At 41.9% G+C, this 21093-nt stretch overlaps 1 protein-coding gene across 1 annotated transcript in view; it reads left to right on the top strand.

The window, feature by feature from the left end:
- The window catches only part of LOC149459987 (uncharacterized), a 38116-nt gene that overhangs the window by 6924 nt on the left and 10099 nt on the right, over positions 1–21093 (top strand). The window contains exons 2-3 of the mRNA XM_089680312.1: positions 366–16738; positions 16844–20991. Coding sequence (XP_089536438.1) covers positions 366–16738; positions 16844–20991 — 20521 coding nt within the window. The remainder of the gene's footprint in view (positions 1–365; positions 16739–16843; positions 20992–21093) is intronic.

Below are 21093 nucleotides of genomic sequence, written 5' to 3'. Positions count from 1 at the left end.
ACCACCACAAGTGAAGTAGCGGTTAAAGCTGAAGAAGGTAGCGAGAAAACAGAGGCTGTAGAAGATATTTCCACTGTCCATACCGCAGTAACAACTACAGTGGTAGAGGAGGAAGAAGAGTCATTTGGATGGGAGTTGCCCACATTGAAAGTTCCACTCTTTAGCGCCACAGATGTTACAAAAGAATCTGCTGTGGATGAGCCCAGTGAAACAGCTCCAGAAATTGTTGTAGAGACAGAACTTCAGAAATCCACAGAAGAAATTTCAATGGTGAAAGCAGAAATAACAGTAGACGAAGCAGAGAAAGAGGAAACCAAAGATCATGTAGACAGGGCAGATGCAATAACAGAGATTTCAGTGTCTGATGAAAAAGTCAAAACTCCAGAAGCAGAAACAGAATCAGAGGGTTGGAGGTTTCCATCATTCAGTCTACCGAAACTGTCATTATTTGGCACATCTGAGGTGAAAGCAGAAGTTTCATCCAAAGAAATCCCTCCAGAAAGTGAAAGTAAAATAACTGAGAAAGAGATGGTTATAGAATATACAACCACTACAAGTGAATCAGCTGAGTCAATAACAAAATTAGAAGAGCGTGTGTACACCACTGAAACTAGAATGGAGAGCATACTGGTTGAAGGCCAAGAGAAAAAGGCAGAAGAAATGCCAACGGAAGAAGTTGACATTATTGTTTCCAAAGTTATCTCTGCCATCATTGATATTGACAGGCAGGAGTTAGTCCCAGAAGTTCCTCCAGAAGAGCAGAGAGAGGAGGCAGAGCCTGTGCACTTGGAATCCGCAATTGAAACACCCACAACTGAAGCAGCTGAATCTGAGTCAATGGAAGTAGTTGTGGAGAAAGAATACACGGAAGAGGAAAAGTCTGAGGCTTCTGATCAGTTGCCAATACCTCAAGAGACTGACCCTGATAAGGAACTGAAAGTTGAGGTGGATGAAGTTGTAATAGAGGATGTTGATGTTGATAAAGTATCACCTGCAGAAGGCTTGAAAGTAAAGGTCAAAGTCAAAAAGCACAAGAAAAAGATGACAAAGGTTGAGAAAACCATAACAAGTGAAAAGACAGCTGATGTAGAAGACATTTCTCCTACAATTGATCTTGATCTAACCACCCCGGAAACTAAGACTGTAGTGGAAGAGGGTGAAGTAAAGGAGGTTTCTCAACAAACCCAAGTCACAGTGTCAGTTGATGAAGAACAGGTACAAGTCAGCACACCAACATCTGAGACCACCACAGGTGAAGTAGCGGTTAAAGCTGAAGAAGGTAGCGAGAAAGCAGAGGCTGTAGAAGATATTTCCACTGTCCATACCGCAGTAACAACTACAGTGGTAGAGGAGGAAGAAGAGTCATTCGGATGGGAGTTGCCCAGATTGAAAGTTCCACTCTTTAGCGCCACAGATGTTACAAAAGAATCTGCTGTGGATGAGCCCAGTGAAACAGCTCCAGAAATTGTTGTAGAGACAGAACTTCAGAAATCCACAGAAGAAATTTCAATGGTGAAAGCAGAAATAACAGTAGACGAAGCAGAGAAAGAGGAAACCAAAGCTCATGTAGACAGGGCAGATGCAATAACAGAGATTTCAGTGTCTGATGAAAAAGTCAAAACTCCAGAAGCAGAAACAGAATCAGAGGGTTGGAGGTTTCCATCATTCAGTCTACCGAAACTGTCATTATTTGGTACATCTGAGGTGAAAGCAGAAGTTTCATCCAAAGAAATCCCTCCAGAAAGTGAAAGTAAAATAACTGAGAAAGAGATGGTTATAGAATATACAACCACTACAAGTGAATCAGCTGAGTCAATAACAAAATTAGAAGAGCGTGTGTACACCACTGAAACTAGAATGGAGAGCATACTGGTTGAAGGCCAAGAGAAAAAGGCAGAAGAAATGCCAACGGAAGAAGTTGACATTATTGTTTCCAAAGTTATCTCTGCCATCATTGATATTGACAGGCAGGAGTTAGTCCCAGAAGTTCCTCCAGAACAGCAGAGAGAGGAGGCAGAGCCTGTGCACTTGGAATCTGCAATTGAAACACCCACAACTGAAGCAGCTGAATCTGAGTCACTAGAAGTAGTTGTAGAGAAAGAATACACGGAGGAGGAAAAGTCTGAGGCTTCTGATCAGTTGCCAATACCTCAAGAGACTGACCCTGATAAGGAACTGAAAGTTGAGGTGGATGAAGTTGTAATAGAGGATGTTGATGTTGATAAAGTATCACCTGCAGAAGGCTTGAAAGTAAAGGTCAAAGTCAAAAAGCACAAGAAAAAGATGACAAAGGTTGAGAAAACCATAACAAGTGAAAAGACAGCTGATGTAGAAGACATTTCTCCTACAATTGATCTTGATCTAACCACCCCGGAAACTAAGACTGTAGTGGAAGAGGGTGAAGTAAAGGAGGTTTCTCAACAAACCCAAGTCACAGTGTCAGTTGATGAAGAACAGGTACAAGTCAGCACACCAACATCTGAGACCACCACAGGTGAAGTAGCGGTTAAAGCTGAAGAAGGTAGCGAGAAAGCAGAGGCTGTAGAAGATATTTCCACTGTCCATACCACAGTAACAACTACAGTGGTAGAGGAGGAAGAAGAGTCATTCGGATGGGAGTTGCCCAGATTGAAAGTTCCACTCTTTAGCGCCACAGATGTTACAAAAGAATCTGCTGTGGATGAGCCTAGTGAAACAGCTCCAGAAATTGTTGTAGAGACAGAACTTCAGAAATCCACAGAAGAAATTTCAATGGTGAAAGCAGAAATAACAGTAGACGAAGCAGAGAAAGAGGAAACCAAAGATCATGTAGACAGGGCAGATGCAATAACAGAGATTTCAGTGTCTGATGAAAAAGTCAAAACTCCAGAAGCAGAAACAGAATCAGAGGGTTGGAGGTTTCCATCATTCAGTCTACCGAAACTGTCATTATTTGGCACATCTGAGGTGAAAGCAGAAGTTTCATCCAAAGAAATCCCTCCAGAAAGTGAAAGTAAAATAACTGAGAAAGAGATGGTTATAGAATATGCAACCACTACAAGTGAATCAGCTGAGTCAATAACAAAATTAGAAGAGCGTGTGTACACCACTGAAACTAGAATGGAGAGCATACTGGTTGAAGGCCAAGAGAAAAAGGCAGAAGAAATGCCAACGGAAGAAGTTGACATTATTGTTTCCAAAGTTATCTCTGCCATCATTGATATTGACAGGCAGGAGTTAGTCCCAGAAGTTCCTCCAGAAGAGCAGAGAGAGGAGGCAGAGCCTGTGCACTTGGAATCTGCAATTGAAACACCCACAACTGAAGCAGCTGAATCTGAGTCACTAGAAGTAGTTGTAGAGAAAGAATACACGGAGGAGGAAAAGTCTGAGGCTTCTGATCAGTTGCCAATACCTCAAGAGACTGACCCTGATAAGGAACTGAAAGTTGAGGTGGATGAAGTTGTAATAGAGGATGTTGATGTTGATAAAGTATCACCTGCAGAAGGCTTGAAAGTAAAGGTCAAAGTCAAAAAGCACAAGAAAAAGATGACAAAGGTTGAGAAAACCATAACAAGTGAAAAGACAGCTGATGTAGAAGACATTTCTCCTACAATTGATCTTGATCTAACCACCCCGGAAACTAAGACTGTAGTGGAAGAGGGTGAAGTAAAGGAGGTTTCTCAACAAACCCAAGTCACAGTGTCAGTTGATGAAGAACAGGTACAAGTCAGCACACCAACATCTGAGACCACCACAGGTGAAGTAGCGGTTAAAGCTGAAGAAGGTAGCGAGAAAGCAGAGGCTGTAGAAGATATTTCCACTGTCCATACCGCAGTAACAACTACAGTGGTAGAGGAGGAAGAAGAGTCATTCGGATGGGAGTTGCCCAGATTGAAAGTTCCACTCTTTAGCGCCACAGATGTTACAAAAGAATCTGCTGTGGATGAGCCTAGTGAAACAGCTCCAGAAATTGTTGTAGAGACAGAACTTCAGAAATCCACAGAAGAAATTTCAATGGTGAAAGCAGAAATAACAGTAGACGAAGCAGAGAAAGAGGAAACCAAAGATCATGTAGACAGGGCAGATGCAATAACAGAGATTTCAGTGTCTGATGAAAAAGTCAAAACTCCAGAAGCAGAAACAGAATCAGAGGGTTGGAGGTTTCCATCATTCAGTCTACCGAAACTGTCATTATTTGGCACATCTGAGGTGAAAGCAGAAGTTTCATCCAAAGAAATCCCTCCAGAAAGTGAAAGTAAAATAACTGAGAAAGAGATGGTTATAGAATATACAACCACTACAAGTGAATCAGCTGAGTCAATAACAAAATTAGAAGAGCGTGTGTACACCACTGAAACTAGAATGGAGAGCATACTGGTTGAAGGCCAAGAGAAAAAGGCAGAAGAAATGCCAACGGAAGAAGTTGACATTATTGTTTCCAAAGTTATCTCTGCCATCATTGATATTGACAGGCAGGAGTTAGTCCCAGAAGTTCCTCCAGAAGAGCAGAGAGAGGAGGCAGAGCCTGTGCACTTGGAATCTGCAATTGAAACACCCACAACTGAAGCAGCTGAATCTGAGTCAATGGAAGTAGTTGTGGAGAAAGAATACACTGAGGAGGAAAAGTCTGAGGCTTCTGATCAGTTGCCAATACCTCAAGAGACTGACCCTGATAAGGAACTGAAAGTTGAGGTGGATGAAGTTGTAATAGAGGATGTTGATGTTGATAAAGTATCACCTGCAGAAGGCGTGAAAGTAAAGGTCAAAGTCAAAAAGCACAAGAAAAAGATGACAAAGGTTGAGAAAACCATCACAACTGAAAAGACAGCTGATGTAGAAGACATTTCTCCTACAATTGATCTTGATCTAACCACCCCAGAAACTAAGACTGTAGTGGAAGAGGGTCAAGTAAAGGATGTTTCTCCACAAACCCAAGTCACAGTGTCAGTTGATGAAGAACAGGTACAAGTCAGCACACCAACATCTGAGACCACCACAAGTGAAGTAGCGGTTAAAGCTGAAGAAGGTAGCGAGAAAACAGAGGCTGTAGAAGATATTTCCACTGTCCATACCGCAGTAACAACTACAGTGGTAGAGGAGGAAGAAGAGTCATTCGGATGGGAGTTGCCCAGATTGAAAGTTCCACTCTTTAGCGCCACAGATGTTACAAAAGAATCTGCTGTGGATGAGCCCAGTGAAACAGCTCCAGAAATTGTTGTAGAGACAGAACTTCAGAAATCCACAGAAGAAATTTCAATGGTGAAAGCAGAAATAACAGTAGACGAAGCAGAGAAAGAGGAAACCAAAGATCATGTAGACAGGGCAGATGCAATAACAGAGATTTCAGTGTCTGATGAAAAAGTCAAAACTCCAGAAGCAGAAACAGAATCAGAGGGTTGGAGGTTTCCATCATTCAGTCTACCGAAACTGTCATTATTTGGCACATCTGAGGTGAAAGCAGAAGTTTCATCCAAAGAAATCCCTCCAGAAAGTGAAAGTAAAATAACTGAGAAAGAGATGGTTATAGAATATACAACCACTACAAGTGAATCAGCTGAGTCAATAACAAAATTAGAAGAGCGTGTGTACACCACTGAAACTAGAATGGAGAGCATACTGGTTGAAGGCCAAGAGAAAAAGGCAGAAGAAATGCCAACGGAAGAAGTTGACATTATTGTTTCCAAAGTTATCTCTGCCATCATTGATATTGACAGGCAGGAGTTAGTCCCAGAAGTTCCTCCAGAACAGCAGAGAGAGGAGGCAGAGCCTGTGCACTTGGAATCTGCAATTGAAACACCCACAACTGAAGCAGCTGAATCTGAGTCACTAGAAGTAGTTGTAGAGAAAGAATACACGGAGGAGGAAAAGTCTGAGGCTTCTGATCAGTTGCCAATACCTCAAGAGACTGACCCTGATAAGGAACTGAAAGTTGAGGTGGATGAAGTTGTAATAGAGGATGTTGATGTTGATAAAGTATCACCTGCAGAAGGCTTGAAAGTAAAGGTCAAAGTCAAAAAGCACAAGAAAAAGATGACAAAGGTTGAGAAAACCATAACAAGTGAAAAGACAGCTGATGTAGAAGACATTTCTCCTACAATTGATCTTGATCTAACCACCCCGGAAACTAAGACTGTAGTGGAAGAGGGTGAAGTAAAGGAGGTTTCTCAACAAACCCAAGTCACAGTGTCAGTTGATGAAGAACAGGTACAAGTCAGCACACCAACATCTGAGACCACCACAGGTGAAGTAGCGGTTAAAGCTGAAGAAGGTAGCGAGAAAGCAGAGGCTGTAGAAGATATTTCCACTGTCCATACCACAGTAACAACTACAGTGGTAGAGGAGGAAGAAGAGTCATTCGGATGGGAGTTGCCCAGATTGAAAGTTCCACTCTTTAGCGCCACAGATGTTACAAAAGAATCTGCTGTGGATGAGCCTAGTGAAACAGCTCCAGAAATTGTTGTAGAGACAGAACTTCAGAAATCCACAGAAGAAATTTCAATGGTGAAAGCAGAAATAACAGTAGACGAAGCAGAGAAAGAGGAAACCAAAGATCATGTAGACAGGGCAGATGCAATAACAGAGATTTCAGTGTCTGATGAAAAAGTCAAAACTCCAGAAGCAGAAACAGAATCAGAGGGTTGGAGGTTTCCATCATTCAGTCTACCGAAACTGTCATTATTTGGCACATCTGAGGTGAAAGCAGAAGTTTCATCCAAAGAAATCCCTCCAGAAAGTGAAAGTAAAATAACTGAGAAAGATATGGTTATAGAATATGCAACCACTACAAGTGAATCAGCTGAGTCAATAACAAAATTAGAAGAGCGTGTGTACACCACTGAAACTAGAATGGAGAGCATACTGGTTGAAGGCCAAGAGAAAAAGGCAGAAGAAATGCCAACGGAAGAAGTTGACATTATTGTTTCCAAAGTTATCTCTGCCATCATTGATATTGACAGGCAGGAGTTAGTCCCAGAAGTTCCTCCAGAAGAGCAGAGAGAGGAGGCAGAGCCTGTGCACTTGGAATCTGCAATTGAAACACCCACAACTGAAGCAGCTGAATCTGAGTCACTAGAAGTAGTTGTAGAGAAAGAATACACGGAGGAGGAAAAGTCTGAGGCTTCTGATCAGTTGCCAATACCTCAAGAGACTGACCCTGATAAGGAACTGAAAGTTGAGGTGGATGAAGTTGTAATAGAGGATGTTGATGTTGATAAAGTATCACCTGCAGAAGGCTTGAAAGTAAAGGTCAAAGTCAAAAAGCACAAGAAAAAGATGACAAAGGTTGAGAAAACCATAACAAGTGAAAAGACAGCTGATGTAGAAGACATTTCTCCTACAATTGATCTTGATCTAACCACCCCGGAAACTAAGACTGTAGTGGAAGAGGGTGAAGTAAAGGAGGTTTCTCAACAAACCCAAGTCACAGTGTCAGTTGATGAAGAACAGGTACAAGTCAGCACACCAACATCTGAGACCACCACAGGTGAAGTAGCGGTTAAAGCTGAAGAAGGTAGCGAGAAAGCAGAGGCTGTAGAAGATATTTCCACTGTCCATACCGCAGTAACAACTACAGTGGTAGAGGAGGAAGAAGAGTCATTCGGATGGGAGTTGCCCAGATTGAAAGTTCCACTCTTTAGCGCCACAGATGTTACAAAAGAATCTGCTGTGGATGAGCCTAGTGAAACAGCTCCAGAAATTGTTGTAGAGACAGAACTTCAGAAATCCACAGAAGAAATTTCAATGGTGAAAGCAGAAATAACAGTAGACGAAGCAGAGAAAGAGGAAACCAAAGATCATGTAGACAGGGCAGATGCAATAACAGAGATTTCAGTGTCTGATGAAAAAGTCAAAACTCCAGAAGCAGAAACAGAATCAGAGGGTTGGAGGTTTCCATCATTCAGTCTACCGAAACTGTCATTATTTGGCACATCTGAGGTGAAAGCAGAAGTTTCATCCAAAGAAATCCCTCCAGAAAGTGAAAGTAAAATAACTGAGAAAGAGATGGTTATAGAATATACAACCACTACAAGTGAATCAGCTGAGTCAATAACAAAATTAGAAGAGCGTGTGTACACCACTGAAACTAGAATGGAGAGCATACTGGTTGAAGGCCAAGAGAAAAAGGCAGAAGAAATGCCAACGGAAGAAGTTGACATTATTGTTTCCAAAGTTATCTCTGCCATCATTGATATTGACAGGCAGGAGTTAGTCCCAGAAGTTCCTCCAGAAGAGCAGAGAGAGGAGGCAGAGCCTGTGCACTTGGAATCTGCAATTGAAACACCCACAACTGAAGCAGCTGAATCTGAGTCAATGGAAGTAGTTGTGGAGAAAGAATACACTGAGGAGGAAAAGTCTGAGGCTTCTGATCAGTTGCCAATACCTCAAGAGACTGACCCTGATAAGGAACTGAAAGTTGAGGTGGATGAAGTTGTAATAGAGGATGTTGATGTTGATAAAGTATCACCTGCAGAAGGCGTGAAAGTAAAGGTCAAAGTCAAAAAGCACAAGAAAAAGATGACAAAGGTTGAGAAAACCATCACAACTGAAAAGACAGCTGATGTAGAAGACATTTCTCCTACAATTGATCTTGATCTAACCACCCCAGAAACTAAGACTGTAGTGGAAGAGGGTCAAGTAAAGGATGTTTCTCCACAAACCCAAGTCACAGTGTCAGTTGATGAAGAACAGGTACAAGTCAGCACACCAACATCTGAGACCACCACAAGTGAAGTAGCGGTTAAAGCTGAAGAAGGTAGCGAGAAAACAGAGGCTGTAGAAGATATTTCCACTGTCCATACCGCAGTAACAACTACAGTGGTAGAGGAGGAAGAAGAGTCATTCGGATGGGAGTTGCCCACATTGAAAGTTCCACTCTTTAGCGCCACAGATGTTACAAAAGAATCTGCTGTGGATGAGCCCAGTGAAACAGCTCCAGAAATTGTTGTAGAGACAGAACTTCAGAAATCCACAGAAGAAATTTCAATGGTGAAAGCAGAAATAACAGTAGACGAAGCAGAGAAAGAGGAAACCAAAGATCATGTAGACAGGGCAGATGCAATAACAGAGATTTCAGTGTCTGATGAAAAAGTCAAAACTCCAGAAGCAGAAACAGAATCAGAGGGTTGGAGGTTTCCATCATTCAGTCTACCGAAACTGTCATTATTTGGCACATCTGAGGTGAAAGCAGAAGTTTCATCCAAAGAAATCCCTCCAGAAAGTGAAAGTAAAATAACTGAGAAAGAGATGGTTATAGAATATACAACCACTACAAGTGAATCAGCTGAGTCAATAACAAAATTAGAAGAGCGTGTGTACACCACTGAAACTAGAATGGAGAGCATACTGGTTGAAGGCCAAGAGAAAAAGGCAGAAGAAATGCCAACGGAAGAAGTTGACATTATTGTTTCCAAAGTTATCTCTGCCATCATTGATATTGACAGGCAGGAGTTAGTCCCAGAAGTTCCTCCAGAAGAGCAGAGAGAGGAGGCAGAGCCTGTGCACTTGGAATCCGCAATTGAAACACCCACAACTGAAGCAGCTGAATCTGAGTCAATGGAAGTAGTTGTGGAGAAAGAATACACGGAAGAGGAAAAGTCTGAGGCTTCTGATCAGTTGCCAATACCTCAAGAGACTGACCCTGATAAGGAACTGAAAGTTGAGGTGGATGAAGTTGTAATAGAGGATGTTGATGTTGATAAAGTATCACCTGCAGAAGGCTTGAAAGTAAAGGTCAAAGTCAAAAAGCACAAGAAAAAGATGACAAAGGTTGAGAAAACCATAACAAGTGAAAAGACAGCTGATGTAGAAGACATTTCTCCTACAATTGATCTTGATCTAACCACCCCGGAAACTAAGACTGTAGTGGAAGAGGGTGAAGTAAAGGAGGTTTCTCAACAAACCCAAGTCACAGTGTCAGTTGATGAAGAACAGGTACAAGTCAGCACACCAACATCTGAGACCACCACAGGTGAAGTAGCGGTTAAAGCTGAAGAAGGTAGCGAGAAAGCAGAGGCTGTAGAAGATATTTCCACTGTCCATACCGCAGTAACAACTACAGTGGTAGAGGAGGAAGAAGAGTCATTCGGATGGGAGTTGCCCAGATTGAAAGTTCCACTCTTTAGCGCCACAGATGTTACAAAAGAATCTGCTGTGGATGAGCCCAGTGAAACAGCTCCAGAAATTGTTGTAGAGACAGAACTTCAGAAATCCACAGAAGAAATTTCAATGGTGAAAGCAGAAATAACAGTAGACGAAGCAGAGAAAGAGGAAACCAAAGCTCATGTAGACAGGGCAGATGCAATAACAGAGATTTCAGTGTCTGATGAAAAAGTCAAAACTCCAGAAGCAGAAACAGAATCAGAGGGTTGGAGGTTTCCATCATTCAGTCTACCGAAACTGTCATTATTTGGTACATCTGAGGTGAAAGCAGAAGTTTCATCCAAAGAAATCCCTCCAGAAAGTGAAAGTAAAATAACTGAGAAAGAGATGGTTATAGAATATACAACCACTACAAGTGAATCAGCTGAGTCAATAACAAAATTAGAAGAGCGTGTGTACACCACTGAAACTAGAATGGAGAGCATACTGGTTGAAGGCCAAGAGAAAAAGGCAGAAGAAATGCCAACGGAAGAAGTTGACATTATTGTTTCCAAAGTTATCTCTGCCATCATTGATATTGACAGGCAGGAGTTAGTCCCAGAAGTTCCTCCAGAACAGCAGAGAGAGGAGGCAGAGCCTGTGCACTTGGAATCTGCAATTGAAACACCCACAACTGAAGCAGCTGAATCTGAGTCACTAGAAGTAGTTGTAGAGAAAGAATACACGGAGGAGGAAAAGTCTGAGGCTTCTGATCAGTTGCCAATACCTCAAGAGACTGACCCTGATAAGGAACTGAAAGTTGAGGTGGATGAAGTTGTAATAGAGGATGTTGATGTTGATAAAGTATCACCTGCAGAAGGCTTGAAAGTAAAGGTCAAAGTCAAAAAGCACAAGAAAAAGATGACAAAGGTTGAGAAAACCATAACAAGTGAAAAGACAGCTGATGTAGAAGACATTTCTCCTACAATTGATCTTGATCTAACCACCCCGGAAACTAAGACTGTAGTGGAAGAGGGTGAAGTAAAGGAGGTTTCTCAACAAACCCAAGTCACAGTGTCAGTTGATGAAGAACAGGTACAAGTCAGCACACCAACATCTGAGACCACCACAGGTGAAGTAGCGGTTAAAGCTGAAGAAGGTAGCGAGAAAGCAGAGGCTGTAGAAGATATTTCCACTGTCCATACCACAGTAACAACTACAGTGGTAGAGGAGGAAGAAGAGTCATTCGGATGGGAGTTGCCCAGATTGAAAGTTCCACTCTTTAGCGCCACAGATGTTACAAAAGAATCTGCTGTGGATGAGCCTAGTGAAACAGCTCCAGAAATTGTTGTAGAGACAGAACTTCAGAAATCCACAGAAGAAATTTCAATGGTGAAAGCAGAAATAACAGTAGACGAAGCAGAGAAAGAGGAAACCAAAGATCATGTAGACAGGGCAGATGCAATAACAGAGATTTCAGTGTCTGATGAAAAAGTCAAAACTCCAGAAGCAGAAACAGAATCAGAGGGTTGGAGGTTTCCATCATTCAGTCTACCGAAACTGTCATTATTTGGCACATCTGAGGTGAAAGCAGAAGTTTCATCCAAAGAAATCCCTCCAGAAAGTGAAAGTAAAATAACTGAGAAAGAGATGGTTATAGAATATGCAACCACTACAAGTGAATCAGCTGAGTCAATAACAAAATTAGAAGAGCGTGTGTACACCACTGAAACTAGAATGGAGAGCATACTGGTTGAAGGCCAAGAGAAAAAGGCAGAAGAAATGCCAACGGAAGAAGTTGACATTATTGTTTCCAAAGTTATCTCTGCCATCATTGATATTGACAGGCAGGAGTTAGTCCCAGAAGTTCCTCCAGAAGAGCAGAGAGAGGAGGCAGAGCCTGTGCACTTGGAATCTGCAATTGAAACACCCACAACTGAAGCAGCTGAATCTGAGTCACTAGAAGTAGTTGTAGAGAAAGAATACACGGAGGAGGAAAAGTCTGAGGCTTCTGATCAGTTGCCAATACCTCAAGAGACTGACCCTGATAAGGAACTGAAAGTTGAGGTGGATGAAGTTGTAATAGAGGATGTTGATGTTGATAAAGTATCACCTGCAGAAGGCTTGAAAGTAAAGGTCAAAGTCAAAAAGCACAAGAAAAAGATGACAAAGGTTGAGAAAACCATAACAAGTGAAAAGACAGCTGATGTAGAAGACATTTCTCCTACAATTGATCTTGATCTAACCACCCCGGAAACTAAGACTGTAGTGGAAGAGGGTGAAGTAAAGGAGGTTTCTCAACAAACCCAAGTCACAGTGTCAGTTGATGAAGAACAGGTACAAGTCAGCACACCAACATCTGAGACCACCACAGGTGAAGTAGCGGTTAAAGCTGAAGAAGGTAGCGAGAAAGCAGAGGCTGTAGAAGATATTTCCACTGTCCATACCGCAGTAACAACTACAGTGGTAGAGGAGGAAGAAGAGTCATTCGGATGGGAGTTGCCCAGATTGAAAGTTCCACTCTTTAGCGCCACAGATGTTACAAAAGAATCTGCTGTGGATGAGCCTAGTGAAACAGCTCCAGAAATTGTTGTAGAGACAGAACTTCAGAAATCCACAGAAGAAATTTCAATGGTGAAAGCAGAAATAACAGTAGACGAAGCAGAGAAAGAGGAAACCAAAGATCATGTAGACAGGGCAGATGCAATAACAGAGATTTCAGTGTCTGATGAAAAAGTCAAAACTCCAGAAGCAGAAACAGAATCAGAGGGTTGGAGGTTTCCATCATTCAGTCTACCGAAACTGTCATTATTTGGCACATCTGAGGTGAAAGCAGAAGTTTCATCCAAAGAAATCCCTCCAGAAAGTGAAAGTAAAATAACTGAGAAAGAGATGGTTATAGAATATACAACCACTACAAGTGAATCAGCTGAGTCAATAACAAAATTAGAAGAGCGTGTGTACACCACTGAAACTAGAATGGAGAGCATACTGGTTGAAGGCCAAGAGAAAAAGGCAGAAGAAATGCCAACGGAAGAAGTTGACATTATTGTTTCCAAAGTTATCTCTGCCATCATTGATATTGACAGGCAGGAGTTAGTCCCAGAAGTTCCTCCAGAAGAGCAGAGAGAGGAGGCAGAGCCTGTGCACTTGGAATCTGCAATTGAAACACCCACAACTGAAGCAGCTGAATCTGAGTCAATGGAAGTAGTTGTGGAGAAAGAATACACTGAGGAGGAAAAGTCTGAGGCTTCTGATCAGTTGCCAATACCTCAAGAGACTGACCCTGATAAGGAACTGAAAGTTGAGGTGGATGAAGTTGTAATAGAGGATGTTGATGTTGATAAAGTATCACCTGCAGAAGGCGTGAAAGTAAAGGTCAAAGTCAAAAAGCACAAGAAAAAGATGACAAAGGTTGAGAAAACCATCACAACTGAAAAGACAGCTGATGTAGAAGACATTTCTCCTACAATTGATCTTGATCTAACCACCCCAGAAACTAAGACTGTAGTGGAAGAGGGTCAAGTAAAGGATGTTTCTCCACAAACCCAAGTCACAGTGTCAGTTGATGAAGAACAGGTACAAGTCAGCACACCAACATCTGAGACCACCACAAGTGAAGTAGCGGTTAAAGCTGAAGAAGGTAGCGAGAAAACAGAGGCTGTAGAAGATATTTCCACTGTCCATACCGCAGTAACAACTACAGTGGTAGAGGAGGAAGAAGAGTCATTCGGATGGGAGTTGCCCAGATTGAAAGTTCCACTCTTTAGCGCCACAGATGTTACAAAAGAATCTGCTGTGGATGAGCCCAGTGAAACAGCTCCAGAAATTGTTGTAGAGACAGAACTTCAGAAATCCACAGAAGAAATTTCAATGGTGAAAGCAGAAATAACAGTAGACGAAGCAGAGAAAGAGGAAACCAAAGATCATGTAGACAGGGCAGATGCAATAACAGAGATTTCAGTGTCTGATGAAAAAGTCAAAACTCCAGAAGCAGAAACAGAATCAGAGGGTTGGAGGTTTCCATCATTCAGTCTACCGAAACTGTCATTATTTGGCACATCTGAGGTGAAAGCAGAAGTTTCATCCAAAGAAATCCCTCCAGAAAGTGAAAGTAAAATAACTGAGAAAGAGATGGTTATAGAATATACAACCACTACAAGTGAATCAGCTGAGTCAATAACAAAATTAGAAGAGCGTGTGTACACCACTGAAACTAGAATGGAGAGCATACTGGTTGAAGGCCAAGAGAAAAAGGCAGAAGAAATGCCAACGGAAGAAGTTGACATTATTGTTTCCAAAGTTATCTCTGCCATCATTGATATTGACAGGCAGGAGTTAGTCCCAGAAGTTCCTCCAGAACAGCAGAGAGAGGAGGCAGAGCCTGTGCACTTGGAATCTGCAATTGAAACACCCACAACTGAAGCAGCTGAATCTGAGTCACTAGAAGTAGTTGTAGAGAAAGAATACACGGAGGAGGAAAAGTCTGAGGCTTCTGATCAGTTGCCAATACCTCAAGAGACTGACCCTGATAAGGAACTGAAAGTTGAGGTGGATGAAGTTGTAATAGAGGATGTTGATGTTGATAAAGTATCACCTGCAGAAGGCTTGAAAGTAAAGGTCAAAGTCAAAAAGCACAAGAAAAAGATGACAAAGGTTGAGAAAACCATAACAAGTGAAAAGACAGCTGATGTAGAAGACATTTCTCCTACAATTGATCTTGATCTAACCACCCCGGAAACTAAGACTGTAGTGGAAGAGGGTGAAGTAAAGGAGGTTTCTCAACAAACCCAAGTCACAGTGTCAGTTGATGAAGAACAGGTACAAGTCAGCACACCAACATCTGAGACCACCACAGGTGAAGTAGCGGTTAAAGCTGAAGAAGGTAGCGAGAAAGCAGAGGCTGTAGAAGATATTTCCACTGTCCATACCACAGTAACAACTACAGTGGTAGAGGAGGAAGAAGAGTCATTCGGATGGGAGTTGCCCAGATTGAAAGTTCCACTCTTTAGCGCCACAGATGTTACAAAAGAATCTGCTGTGGATGAGCCTAGTGAAACAGCTCCAGAAATTGTTGTAGAGACAGAACTTCAGAAATCCACAGAAGAAATTTCAATGGTGAAAGCAGAAATAACAGTAGACGAAGCAGAGAAAGAGGAAACCAAAGATCATGTAGACAGGGCAGATGCAATAACAGAGATTTCAGTGTCTGATGAAAAAGTCAAAACTCCAGAAGCAGAAACAGAATCAGAGGGTTGGAGGTTTCCATCATTCAGTCTACCGAAACTGTCATTATTTGGCACATCTGAGGTGAAAGCAGAAGTTTCATCCAAAGAAATCCCTCCAGAAAGTGAAAGTAAAATAACTGAGAAAGATATGGTTATAGAATATGCAACCACTACAAGTGAATCAGCTGAGTCAATAACAAAATTAGAAGAGCGTGTGTACACCACTGAAACTAGAATGGAGAGCATACTGGTTGAAGGCCAAGAGAAAAAGGCAGAAGAAATGCCAACGGAAGAAGTTGACATTATTGTTTCCAAAGTTATCTCTGCCATCATTGATATTGACAGGCAGGAGTTAGTCCCAGAAGTTCCTCCAGAAGAGCAGAGAGAGGAGGCAGAGCCTGTGCACTTGGAATCTGCAATTGAAACACCCACAACTGAAGCAGCTGAATCTGAGTCACTAGAAGTAGTTGTAGAGAAAGAATACACGGAGGAGGAAAAGTCTGAGGCTTCTGATCAGTTGCCAATACCTCAAGAGACTGACCCTGATAAGGAACTGAAAGTTGAGGTGGATGAAGTTGTAATAGAGGATGTTGATGTTGATAAAGTATCACCTGCAGAAGGCTTGAAAGTAAAGGTCAAAGTCAAAAAGCACAAGAAAAAGATGACAAAGGTTGAGAAAACCATAACAAGTGAAAAGACAGCTGATGTAGAAGACATTTCTCCTACAATTGATCTTGATCTAACCACCCCGGAAACTAAGACTGTAGTGGAAGAGGGTGAAGTAAAGGAGGTTTCTCAACAAACCCAAGTCACAGTGTCAGTTGATGAAGAACAGGTACAAGTCAGCACACCAACATCTGAGACCACCACAGGTGAAGTAGCGGTTAAAGCTGAAGAAGGTAGCGAGAAAGCAGAGGCTGTAGAAGATATTTCCACTGTCCATACCGCAGTAACAACTACAGTGGTAGAGGAGGAAGAAGAGTCATTCGGATGGGAGTTGCCCAGATTGAAAGTTCCACTCTTTAGCGCCACAGATGTTACAAAAGAATCTGCTGTGGATGAGCCTAGTGAAACAGCTCCAGAAATTGTTGTAGAGACAGAACTTCAGAAATCCACAGAAGAAATTTCAATGGTGAAAGCAGAAATAACAGTAGACGAAGCAGAGAAAGAGGAAACCAAAGATCATGTAGACAGGGCAGATGCAATAACAGAGATTTCAGTGTCTGATGAAAAAGTCAAAACTCCAGAAGCAGAAACAGAATCAGAGGGTTGGAGGTTTCCATCATTCAGTCTACCGAAACTGTCATTATTTGGCACATCTGAGGTGAAAGCAGAAGTTTCATCCAAAGAAATCCCTCCAGAAAGTGAAAGTAAAATAACTGAGAAAGAGATGGTTATAGAATATACAACCACTACAAGTGAATCAGCTGAGTCAATAACAAAATTAGAAGAGCGTGTGTACACCACTGAAACTAGAATGGAGAGCATACTGGTTGAAGGCCAAGAGAAAAAGGCAGAAGAAATGCCAACGGAAGAAGTTGACATTATTGTTTCCAAAGTTATCTCTGCCATCATTGATATTGACAGGCAGGAGTTAGTCCCAGAAGTTCCTCCAGAAGAGCAGAGAGAGGAGGCAGAGCCTGTGCACTTGGAATCTGCAATTGAAACACCCACAACTGAAGCAGCTGAATCTGAGTCAATGGAAGTAGTTGTGGAGAAAGAATACACTGAGGAGGAAAAGTCTGAGGCTTCTGATCAGTTGCCAATACCTCAAGAGACTGACCCTGATAAGGAACTGAAAGTTGAGGTGGATGAAGTTGTAATAGAGGATGTTGATGTTGATAAAGTATCACCTGCAGAAGGCGTGAAAGTAAAGGTCAAAGTCAAAAAGCACAAGAAAAAGATGACAAAGGTTGAGAAAACCATCACAACTGAAAAGACAGCTGATGTAGAAGACATTTCTCCTACAATTGATCTTGATCTAACCACCCCAGAAACTAAGACTGTAGTGGAAGAGGGTCAAGTAAAGGATGTTTCTCCACAAACCCAAGTCACAGTGTCAGTTGATGAAGAACAGGTACAAGTCAGCACACCAACATCTGAGACCACCACAAGTGAAGTAGCGGTTAAAGCTGAAGAAGGTAGCGAGAAAACAGAGGCTGTAGAAGATATTTCCACTGTCCATACCGCAGTAACAACTACAGTGGTAGAGGAGGAAGAAGAGTCATTCGGATGGGAGTTGCCCACATTGAAAGTTCCACTCTTTAGCGCCACAGATGTTACAAAAGAATCTGCTGTGGATGAGCCCAGTGAAACAGCTCCAGAAATTGTTGTAGAGACAGAACTTCAGAAATCCACAGAAGAAATTTCAATGGTGAAAGCAGAAATAACAGTAGACGAAGCAGAGAAAGAGGAAACCAAAGATCATGTAGACAGGGCAGATGCAATAACAGAGATTTCAGTGTCTGATGAAAAAGTCAAAACTCCAGAAGCAGAAACAGAATCAGAGGGTTGGAGGTTTCCATCATTCAGTCTACCGAAACTGTCATTATTTGGCACATCTGAGGTGAAAGCAGAAGTTTCATCCAAAGAAATCCCTCCAGAAAGTGAAAGTAAAATAACTGAGAAAGAGATGGTTATAGAATATACAACCACTACAAGTGAATCAGCTGAGTCAATAACAAAATTAGAAGAGCGTGTGTACACCACTGAAACTAGAATGGAGAGCATACTGGTTGAAGGCCAAGAGAAAAAGGCAGAAGAAATGCCAACGGAAGAAGTTGACATTATTGTTTCCAAAGTTATCTCTGCCATCATTGATATTGACAGGCAGGAGTTAGTCCCAGAAGTTCCTCCAGAAGAGCAGAGAGAGGAGGCAGAGCCTGTGCACTTGGAATCCGCAATTGAAACACCCACAACTGAAGCAGCTGAATCTGAGTCAATGGAAGTAGTTGTGGAGAAAGAATACACGGAAGAGGAAAAGTCTGAGGCTTCTGATCAGTTGCTAATACCTCAAGAGACTGACCCTGATAAGGAACTGAAAGTTGAGGTGGATGAAGTTGTAATAGAGGATGTTGATGTTGATAAAGTATCACCTGCAGAAGGCTTGAAAGTAAAGGTCAAAGTCAAAAAGCACAAGAAAAAGATGACAAAGGTTGAGAAAACCATAACAAGTGAAAAGACAGCTGATGTAGAAGACATTTCTCCTACAATTGATCTTGATCTAACCACCCCGGAAACTAAGACTGTAGTGGAAGAGGGTGAAGTAAAGGAGGTTTCTCAACAAACCCAGGTCACAGTGTCAGTTGATGAAGAACAGGTACAAGTCAGCACACCAACATCTGAGACCACCACAGGTGAAGTAGCGGTTAAAGCTGAAGAAGGTAGTGAGAAAGCAGAGGCTGTAGAAGATATTTCCACTGTCCATACCGCAGTAACAACTACAGTGGTAGAGGAGGAAGAAGAGTCATTCGGATGGGAGTTTCCCAGATTGAAAGTTCCACTCTTTAGCGCCACAGATGTTACAAAAGAATCTGCTGTGGATGAGCCCAGTGAAACAGCTCCAGAAATTGTTGTAGAGACAGAACTTCAGAAATCCACAGAAGAAATTTCAATGGTGAAAGCAGAAATAACAGTAGACGAAGCAGAGAAAGAGGAAACCAAAGATCATGTAGACAGGGCAGATGCAATAACAGAGATTTCAGTGTCTGATGAAAAAGTCAAAACTCCAGAAGCAGAAACAGAATCAGAGGGTTGGAGGTTTCCATCATTCAGTCTACCGAAACTGTCATTATTTGGCACATCTGAGGTGAAAGCAGAAGTTTCATCCAAAGAAATCCCTCCAGAAAGTGAAAGTAAAATAACTGAGAAAGAGATGGTTATAGAATATACAACCACTACAAGTGAATCAGCTGAGTCAATAACAAAATTAGAAGAGCGTGTGTACACCACTGAAACTAGAATGGAGAGCATACTGGTTGAAGGCCAAGAGAAAAAGGCAGAAGAAATGCCAACGGAAGAAGTTGACATTATTGTTTCCAAAGTTATCTCTGCCATCATTGATATTGACAGGCAGGAGTTAGTCCCAGAAGTTCCTCCAGAAGAGCAGAGAGAGGAGGCAGAGCCTGTGCACTTGGAATCCGCAATTGAAACACCCACAACTGAAGCAGCTGAATCTGAGTCAATGGAAGTAGTTGTGGAGAAAGAATACACGGAAGAGGAAAAGTCTGAGGCTTCTGATCAGTTGCTAATACCTCAAGAGACTGACCCTGATAAGGAACTGAAAGTTGAGGTGGATGAAGTTGTAATAGAGGATGTTGATTTTGATAAAGTATCACCTGCAGAAGGCGTGAAAGTAAAGGTCAAAGTCAAAAAGCACAAGAAAAAGATGACAAAGGTTGAGAAAACCATAACAAGTGAAAAGACAGCTGATGTAGAAGACATTTCTCCTACAATTGATCTTGATCTAACCACCCCGGAAACTAAGACTGTAGTGGAAGAGGGTGAAGTAAAGGAGGTTTCTCAACAAACCCAGGTCACAGTGTCAGTTGATGAAGAACAGGTACAAGTCAGCACACCAACATCTGAGACCACCACAGGTGAAGTAGCGGTTAAAGCTGAAGAAGGTAGTGAGAAAGCAGAGGCTGTAGAAGATATTTCCACTGTCCATACCGCAGTAACAACTACAGTGGTAGAGGAGGAAGAAGAGTCATTCGGATGGGAGTTGCCCAGATTGAAAGTTCCACTCTTTAGCGCCACAGATGTTACAAAAGAATCTGCTGTGGATGAGCCCAGTGAAACAGCTCCAGAAATTGTTGTAGAGACAGAACTTCAGAAATCCACAGAAGAAATTTCAATGGTGAAAGCAGAAATAACAGTAGACGAAGCAGAGAAAGAGGAAACCAAAGATCATGTAGACAGGGCAGATGCAATAACAGAGATTTCAGTGTCTGATGAAAAAGTCAAAACTCCAGAAGCAGAAACAGAATCAGAGGGTTGGAGGTTTCCATCATTCAGTCTACCGAAACTGTCATTATTTGGCACATCTGAGGTGAAAGCAGAAGTTTCATCCAAAGAAATCCCTCCAGAAAGTGAAAGTAAAATAACTGAGAAAGAGATGGTTATAGAATATACAACCACTACAAGTGAATCAGCTGAGTCAATAACAAAATTAGAAGAGCGTGTGTACACCACTGAAACTAGAATGGAGAGCATACTGGTTGAAGGCCAAGAGAAAAAGGCAGAAGAAATGCCAACGGAAGAAGTTGACATTATTGTTTCCAAAGTTATCTCTGCCATCATTGATATTGACAGGCAGGAGTTAGTCCCAGAAGTTCCTCCAGAAGAGCAGAGAGAGGAGGCAGAGCCTGTGCACTTGGAATCTGCAATTGAAACACCCACAACTGAAGCAGCTGAATCTGAGTCAATGGAAGTAGTTGTGGAGAAAGAATACACTGAGGAGGAAAAGTCTGAGGCTTCTGATCAGTTGCCAATACCTCAAGAGACTGACCCTGATAAGGAACTGAAAGTTGAGGTGGATGAAGTTGTAATAGAGGATGTTGATGTTGATAAAGTATCACCTGCAGAAGGCTTGAAAGTAAAGGTCAAAGTCAAAAAGCACAAGAAAAAGATGACAAAGGTTGAGAAAACCATAACAAGTGAAAAGACAGCTGATGTAGAAGACATTTCTCCTACAATTGATCTTGATCTAACCACCCCGGAAACTAAGACTGTAGTGGAAGAGGGTGAAGTAAAGGAGGTTTCTCAACAAACCCAAGTCACAGTGTCAGTTGATGAAGAACAGGTACAA

Source organism: Staurois parvus, unplaced genomic scaffold (genome assembly GCF_062004578.1).
Source record: "Staurois parvus isolate SC_StPar_1 unplaced genomic scaffold, SC_StPar_1.0 ptg000239l, whole genome shotgun sequence".
NCBI classification, from domain to species: domain Eukaryota; kingdom Metazoa; phylum Chordata; class Amphibia; order Anura; family Ranidae; genus Staurois; species Staurois parvus.
Note: the sequence above shows the minus strand (reverse complement) of the source record. Positions and strands in the feature narration are given on the sequence as shown.